Source organism: Actinia tenebrosa, unplaced genomic scaffold (assembly GCF_029948245.1).
Source record: "Actinia tenebrosa isolate PJP-AT-01 unplaced genomic scaffold, QUT_ActTen_1.0 PGA_scaffold9__36_contigs__length_13948895, whole genome shotgun sequence".
Lineage (NCBI taxonomy): Eukaryota > Metazoa > Cnidaria > Anthozoa > Actiniaria > Actiniidae > Actinia > Actinia tenebrosa.
This window is the reverse complement of record NW_028292586.1, coordinates 7,445,899-7,454,281: the sequence shown is the minus strand read 5'-3', so window position 1 is coordinate 7,454,281 and position 8,383 is coordinate 7,445,899. Positions and strand designations below refer to the sequence as shown.

At 39.9% G+C, this 8,383-nt stretch overlaps 1 protein-coding gene and 1 long non-coding RNA gene across 2 annotated transcripts; one reads left to right on the top strand and one right to left on the bottom strand.

Moving 5' to 3' along the window:
- The first annotated feature begins 284 nt into the window (after positions 1-284).
- Positions 285-5,097, top strand: LOC148904663 (mediator of RNA polymerase II transcription subunit 27-like). The gene is made up of 8 exons (XM_089025311.1): positions 285-485; positions 582-735; positions 1,410-1,528; positions 1,670-1,769; positions 3,049-3,153; positions 4,064-4,105; positions 4,177-4,254; positions 4,668-5,097. Exons 1-8 carry the CDS (start codon positions 289-291, stop codon positions 4,827-4,829), a joined length of 957 nt encoding a protein of 318 aa, XP_088881437.1. The 5' UTR covers positions 285-288; the 3' UTR covers positions 4,830-5,097.
- Positions 4,827-7,186, bottom strand: LOC148904662 (uncharacterized). Its single transcript, XR_016118917.1, has 3 exons — positions 7,140-7,186; positions 6,658-6,718; positions 4,827-5,937 (listed from the first exon to the last, which is right to left on the bottom strand). It is a non-coding gene; the product is annotated as an uncharacterized LOC148904662 (long non-coding RNA).
- Positions 7,187-8,383: the final 1,197 nt, after the last annotated feature.

The following is an 8,383-nucleotide window of genomic DNA, read 5'->3' as shown; positions in this document are numbered from 1 at the left end:
TGTTCGATGTTTCTTCGGTCTATAACGAAGGACACCGAAGAAAACTCGATAAGAGATTGAAAACACAGGAAGCCCAAGTTAGATAAAAGTCAAAGACAAAAAATATAATCAGTAAAAAATCGTCTTCATAGAATTTCTTCGTATTTTAGGTCAAGTTAGCATTCTACATAACGAAAGGGATGGAAAAACAAACTTAATTCAGTACAATGTTTTTTTTGCGCGCGCTTTCGTTTTTCTAAGTATTTGATAAATTGGGCTCCCTGTGGATCAGAACGAGAAGAAAACAAAATGGCGGACAAAAGAGTCGCCATTGAACAATGTTTATCTGCTGCAAAGAGTCTTCGTTCTTCTGTTTCTCAGGTTTTTGAAGACTTCGTTTCGAATCCAGTTGGGAAAGTTGACACAGAATCGTCAGATCTAGCGAAATCGTCCGAATTTGTCAACAATTTGAAGAAAGATTTTGTCCAAGTTCAGAAATCCGTCAGGTTTGTGTGTTGCTTAATAATGTCCTCTCGATATGGAAAAGACCGATATTTTAGCTTATTCATTCTTTTCGTTGTGCCCTGTTCCTGTGTGCGCAGTAATCTAGAAAAGACTGCAGCACAAGTCAGCCAATTCAAGACAGATTCGAGCTCTGCTGCTCTTGGTAACAGTGGTCTTCTCAGTCTTGACCCATGCGACGATAAAACACCTTTATACAGACAGTTGATAGGGACATACAACTGGCATGAAAAGGTAAAACGATGGGTAGATAAACAGCTATTGCTCACTATAAATTCAGGAGCATATTTAGGGTGGGGATTACTTAGAGCAACGACTAACCCCCTCCCTATTCCTACCCAGGATTTACTCATTGACAAAAATATGGAAAATAGCACAGTTCCCATTATATACCCCATACTAAGTACCCTAGAGTTCCTCCGACGAAATAATCTAAAGGCTTTAACAGCTGTTTGAGATATCTATTTCAAGGGGTCATGCAAATTTACTACTCACCCTCAAACTTCCCTCCCTCTTTGTTCTAAGAGTATTTCTAGAAGAAATGGATGAATTATTACACCCATTCCCCTACCCACTCATCATCCCATTACCCACCCATCCAACCACCCACCACTTAACCATCCATCACCCACCCACCCATCCATCCATCCATCCATCCATCCATCCACCCATCCATCCATCCACCCATCCATCCATCCATCCATCCATCCATCCACCCCTCCACCCATCCATCCATCCATCCATCCATCCACCCATCCACCCATCCACCCATCCACCCATCCATCCATCCACCCATCCATCCATCCACCCATCCACCCATCCAGCCAGCCATCCATCCATCCATCCATCCATCCATCCATCCATCCAGCCACCCACCCATCAACTAATCATCTTGGTCTTTTTTTAAGCTAATTGGTCAATCCCTGCAAGCATTCTCCTCCTTAAAGAGAAATCATCCGTGTTCTGCTAAAAGAAATGAAGATGGTGCCAGCAAGAGAACACGCTTTGCAGGATCATCGGCAAAAAGGTAAAAAGAATTGAATATTAATGTTGAATAATAATAAAAGAGAAGTCAAATCATGTATAAGTGAATAAAGTTATGTATGAAGACTGCTTCCAGCTACTTGCAATTAATAGGTAAATTATGTATTTTTATTTCCAATTCTAGTGATATGGAAAGACTTGATAAGCTTCTTCAGTTCCTTAGACAAAAATACACAAATCTTCGTTTTTGTGTCTTCAAAGCTTGTGGTGCCCTTTTATTAGAGGTATGGTATCTATTACAGTCCTATGACTGACTGATTGATAGAGTGTATACAGTCATACTGACTGACCGACAGACAGACAGACAGACAGACAGGCACAATAAATTATTCTAGCTAGCATACATGAAGATAATTAAGCAATTGTCCCCTTCACAGTTCCCTGCACCATCTTGAAGGGGAACCGTGCCTTTGTGTTGAAGCGAGACGAACGGTGAGCTTGCAATGATAGAGACATATGAATATGATAGAGACAATAATTGTCCAAGGTACTGCAAAAGGTCTCTATCATTACAAGCTCACCGTTCGTCTCGCTTCAATGCAAAGACACGGCTACCTTTCAAGATGGTGCAGGGAACCGTGAAAGGGACTATTGATTTTTATTATTTTGTTTGGTATGTGGTTGGTAATTGGTCGGTAGGGGGTCAGTAATTTGGTCAGTAAGTGGTTGTTAAGGTGTTGGTAAGTGGTCAGTAAGACTTACTTTCGTTGGTAAGGTGTTGGTGAGTGACCAGTAGGTGCATGGTTGGTAAGTGGTTGATACGGTGTTGGTAATTGGTTGGTAAGTGGTTGATAGGGTGTTGGTAAGTGGTTGATAGGGTGTTGGTAAGTGGTTGGTAAGTGGTTGATAGGGTGTTGGTAAGTGGTTGCTCGGGGTGTTGGGTCCGATGAGTTTTTGGTTGGGTTGTGGTTGGTGGTACGTGTTGGGTTGTGGTCCGTGGTTGTGTTGGTTGTGTGTTGGTAAGTGGTTGGTGTTGGTAAGTGGTTGGTTGTCCGTGGTTGGTCCGTGGTTGGTCCGTGGTTTGGTCCCGGGAAGGTTGGTCCGTGGTCCGTGGTGTTGGGTCCGTTGGTTGGTCCGTGGTTGCGTTGGTCCGTCCCTGGTTGGTCCGTGGTTGTGTCCGTGGTTGGGGTTGGTTGGTCCGCTCCGTGGTAAATGGTTTGGTCCGGTGGTTGAGGGTGTTGTCCTTATGGGTGTGGTGGTTGTCCCAGGGTGTTGGTCCATGGGTGTTGGTTTGTAAGTGGTTGATACGGGTGTTCGTTGGTTGGGCGGTGGTTGGTTCGGGTGCCTGCTTGGGTCCAGGTGTCAGGGGTGGGTGATTGTTGAGTGGTTGGTAAGTGGTTGATAGGGTTTTGGTAAGTGATAGGTAAGGTGTTGGTAAGAAGAAGGTTGGTCGGGTAGGAGGTATTGGTGGTGCAAATAGTTCACAATTACCTTTATAGCATTCAGTCTCTGCATAAGGACTTGGAGTCGTGAACTTTTAAATCTTAGATGTTATTTTTGTAGATCACAATCCCTAGGACCCTCAAAGCAATGGTTGCTCTCAAAGGATTTGGCATTGAACAAGTCATGATAAGAGGAATAGATGAAACTACACTAAATGATCAAAAGGTAATGTATCTACGCAGAACTTGGTTGTGCCTCCTCAAAGCCTGGTTTTCAACCGAGACAGAGTCAGAATTACGAGCAGCTTATGAAAAAGGAGCCTAAATTGAAGTGAAAAACAAAAGTGGAATCGTAAATAAGAATTGTACGGTTTTCTCTTTGAAATAGCTTTGAATTCTTAGGGGTACCTCAGGGGTCATCTCTTGGGCCCTTTGTCAGTTGAGACAATCCAATCAATCTATGGCTTCACAATTTTCGCTACTTCCACTAAATTATTGACTCTCATCCTTAGTCTTGCACACTAGCCTTTTCAAACTCATCAAGACAAAAGAGCCGCAGAAAATCACTGGCATGAGGGAGGCTCGGAAGTGTGATCTTACAGCCATTCTCAATCACGTGCCCTCTAATTTGAAAATTGTGAATCTTTTCTTTTTCTTTTTTTTTTCTTTTTTTTTTTTTTTTTTGCTTCAGTGGATGATTTCATGTCTTTCTTCAGTTCTTCAAAGAATATAAAGAAATGTTTAACAGAAAAGCATTTTCCTCTTTGACTTTAGAAGGACAGGCTTTGACGACCCACCCTCAAATTACATTCAGAGCATAAAATAATGCCTGGACATCAGACAATGTCTGGTCAGAACTGGCACTTGTCTGGTTAAATCTTTGCATTATCAGTCATGACCAGTAACAATTGTAAACCAGGGTATGAGGTACGACTAAGCTAAAAACTATTTTGGCCTGTGATCATAACCAGCAATATTGACAGCCATTGTTTTAGCCCTGATGTTGTAAAAATTTCTTCAAAGCCCAAGCCCAACCCTACTCAACATAAGAAATGTTTGGACATTACCATATGTTTTTGGTCTTGTTAAACGTTTTCTTTTCTTTTTTTTTTTTTTTTCCTTTTTTCTTTTTTCAGGAAGATATTTATTCTCCATCTCGACACAAAGTCTTCAACAAGGTAACCAACAATTCTTCACTTAATACTGTTTGTTGTTGTTTGATTGACTGAATTCTCTTCTTGTCATTCAGTTAACAGCCTATGCCACATCTGCAATGCTTCACTATTACACAACTAGTGATAATATTCTACAGGTCATCAATTTTGTGGTATGTTGTAGCTGGTTTATATATACAGACAATGTCATTAACGTTGTCCACCAAAAAAAGACATTTACACATTTAGACTAAAAGAAATATCATGTTTCATTATGTTTTCTTTGCATCAAGTGCGTCGTCCTGAACTTTAAATGTAAAATTCAACTCGTGAATTGAAAATCCAGAATGCCCTTACCACTTAGTAAGGATTTAAGATGGAGAATGGTATTTCAGCGTTTGTTTTATGCCGGACCGTTCGAGGAAAGATGTGATGACCACCAAACAATGGCTTGAAGTCGAAACTGAACTTGATTCTTTTATTCATCAAGTCCCACCTCGACTTGAAACCATTGTGTCGTGATCAGTCAAGTAAATTCACGATAGGTCTATTCATTGTTAATTCTCAAAGCTTAAATTATTTTCAGAAATGGCTTGACAGTTTTCAAGGTATTTTTTCAAAAAAGTGTACGAACTGTGGCTTCCATTTGAAAGAGGAAGAAGATGGCTGTCCCATACCTCCGTGCTGGAGAGCTTACGACACCCTTCAACCATACCACTATAGCTGTTACACAAAACTACTGAACTAGATAAAAATTACTTTTAATGTACAGTCTAAATAAAACAAAAAACAATGTAAATATATGCATGTTCTGCAACAAGGTTGAATGCACCACAAATAATAGTTCCAAGTCGAGGCTGGAGTTTATGCTCATATAAAGTAAAAGTAAAACTATACTTTTCAAATTGCATGGTAACTCCAACCTTGGTTTGGAAATATCATAATTCATGGTCACTGAACGGAACTGTAAAATGGAGTGTTAAACTTGGTATTAAAAGTTTTGAAAATTCATTAAAGGTGTTTAAAGTATTTATTTTTGATTAAATAATAACCTCTTACACAGTTCCCTGCACCATCTTGAAAGGTAGCCATGCCTTTGCATCGAAGCAAGATGAACAGTGAGCTTGCAATGATAGAGACCTTTTTTAACACCTTGTTTAACACCTTGAACAATTAGTCACATGTCTCTATCGTTATTGCAAGCTCATCGTCCATCTCGCTTGGATGCAAAGGCACAGCTACCTTTCAAGATGGTGCAAGGAACTTGAAAGGGACTATAGCTGGGGTTTTAAGTACCCCTCACCCTTACCTGTACGATGATTCTACATAAAGTGAATAGTAGAATGGTAAAATATGTACATGATATATGATTTAAGTGATGCATGATTAATATGTTAACAAGTGTGATGTTATAGGAGGTATTCTTAAATATACAAAAATTTTCTGTGGCAGTAAAACGTCCTGCATAAAACATCATTGTCCTACTCAGGGTTTGTAGGAAGGTTTTTGCAAATTTGTTTGCTCATAGTAGTAAGTGTTTGAATTAACAAATGACGACAAATAAACTCAAATGCCTCCTATGACATCACACTTTCCAATATTTATGATTATTTACATATGTTTATATTTATCTTTATAAAATAACTGTTATAATCCTTGCTTCAGTTCTGATTGGCTAGAAGTGCGTGCTTTATAAAAATGCACAGCATGCACACAGACTTTCAGTTTCTATTTCTCGGCTATAGTTTATATTGATTGAATATGATATAGTTTGGTAATCCTGGATTAAATTTTGCTATCTATTTACCATCAAAGTCTTCAACTTCAAGAAGATGAACCTTGATAATGGGGCTTTTCTGCAAAAATGAAATGCATACATCAAAATTAAAAAAGTCATAATTACATATATTTAGGTTTTTCCGGGTTTGAAATGGAATAGAATAAGGTACATCCACAAAACTTGAAATAGCTTTGAATTCTAAGGGGGTACCTCAGGGGTCATCTCTTGGGCCCTTTGTCAGTTGAGACAATCCAATCAACCTATGGCTTCACAATTTTTGCTACTTCCACTAAATTATTGACCCTCATCTTTAGTCTTGCAAACTAGCCTTCTCAAACACATGAGGACAAAAGAGCCGCAGAAAATCACTGGCATGAGGGAGGCTTGGAAATGTGAATTTACAGCCATTCTCAATCACGTGCCCTCTAGCGATTGTTTCTGTCGCGAAGAAGAAGGTTTTGGTGGACATTAATCACAACGCATTTCATAAAATTGTTGGAAAACACAAAGCTAAAAGGACACGTGCCTATAGACAGGGACGGCGGAACCGGGGGGGCTAAAGCCCCCCCCACTTTTTGTGAAATTTTAATACATTTTCACTAAACTCAGCCCCCACCTTGCCATACGATGTCACTATTGAGCCCTCCCAATCAAAAAACTGCTCCTCCATTCCTGATAGAATGTCATGGTGAAACACTCTTTTCCATGCTTGATATGTTATTTCTTATTTTCCAATCTATTCACCCCCAGCCCAAACACACACACACTGACACTTTATTACCAATGCATTTCTTACCGGTGTGTATGTAAAACTACTTAATTCCATGTTGTTGTCGGGGCAACCAAGTCTTCTTAATCTGGTGATGAAGATCAATGAAAGATGAACAAAGTATAGTTATGTATCTCCAAACAAAATTTGTTTTAATCTTTCTATTCAATAGGATTTTAGTGAGAAAAGAATGTCTTCAAGAAAGAAACAAATAAATGAAGGAAGGAAGGACGAATAGAGAAGAAAAAAAAAGAAAAGGTAGAAAGGAAGGGAAGGAAGGGACATGCACGTGCACCCTGTGCTTCCCCCTGGTTACCGGCCCTGTTCTTGAACTTGTTTGTATACTTGGAGACAACAAAATATTTATTTCCTCACTCAAACTCTTCAAAATTCTAGAAAACGTGCTGGAAGTGCAAGCATGCGCAAATGTTTTCTCTCTAGTGTCGCCCAGAGGTCTGTTTAGGGTTCCCCCCCCCCCCCCCCCCCCAATAGACTTGATAGTTACATACCTTTTCTCTGTCCAGTAAGGTCTTTCCGTAAAGGTATAATCACAACAACTCATGACAGGCTCAAAATCGATAAACTTTTCAGAATCCTGAAGATAATCTCCTGGAATCACAAGGACGGGTGGGGTGATAAATATTCACACTTTCTAAAATGCTAAAGTGGTCAAACTGGTCCTCCCTCGAGCCTCATCAGTCTCTGGGAAAAAGACATTTTGAGAGCCATCCCCCCAATGAACACACATATAAGTTCAGACCACCTCTGAATTTCATATGTTCCGCACCCCACCCCCAGTTAGTATACATAATGAATGCGCGTAAAGCCCCGTTTACACTGGCGATTTTGCGGCGATTTTTGCTGCAATTTTTTGGCAATTTTCGGAAATATGAAATCTTTTGTCTCATCCTTCAAAAGAGATATTCGTCTAGGAAAATCTTATCCCGAAAAAAACTTTACAAGTAAATTCCTTTACCATTATTTATTATGGGACAAAATCGTAAAAAAATCGCCGCAAAAATCGCCGCAAAAAATCGCTAGTGTAAATGGGCTGTAATTAAGAAGCCACAAAAGTTCAAGGACAGTGAAATCCCCTTGAAAGTGGAGGGGGAATGGACGGGACGGGACGGGACGGACGGGACGGCGGAACGGGATGAGAAAGTTCATAGACTAGCAAACGGATGAGACCTTGAAAACTAATGATCCTAACCCTCCACCCCAAGTCGCCGGCCCCCCTTCTTTGCGTTTCCTGGTAATGTGCTTGTTACATTACCTTGCCTGGACAGTGATGGTTCTTAGGTGTGGCTGCCATCACGATACGGACCATAGAAAAACACTATGTGGTCAAGAAGACTCTGTTGTCAAAAGAAAATGTTAGAATGAATGTATACGGTTTGCTTCATTTATTGTGGGTCGAAAGGAAAACTTTTCTTAAAATAAAATTGAAGACTAGCTACTCTACGTTTTTCGACGCCCTCGACCGGCGTCATTTTCAAGAGTGGAAGTAAAGCAAAATAATAAATTTGAATAAATTAAAGTTTGTAATCCTCATGGGAGTCCTGTATAGAATTTACAGAACTTTATTATTGCTTTGCTTTACTTTCTTTCACTCTTGAAAATGACGCCGGAGGGCGTCGAAAAAACGTCCAGTATAACTAGTCTTCAATTTTATTTTAAAAACTTGAAGAAACAAACAACGTTATTTGAAAACTTGAGAGGGGAGGAAGACGCGTTGGACCGGGGCTAGTGGGAA

Excerpts from the sequence above, each read along its gene's own strand:
- LOC148904663 (XM_089025311.1), top strand. The coding sequence starts at position 289 with ATGGCGGACAAAAGAGTCGCCATTGAACAATGTTTATCTGCTGCAAAG. Across the intron at positions 736-1,409 it reads CATACAACTGGCATGAAAAG|CTAATTGGTCAATCCCTGCA; the intron begins GTAAAACGATGG and ends TCTTTTTTTAAG. Across the intron at positions 4,255-4,667 it reads TACAGGTCATCAATTTTGTG|AAATGGCTTGACAGTTTTCA; the intron begins GTATGTTGTAGC and ends AATTATTTTCAG.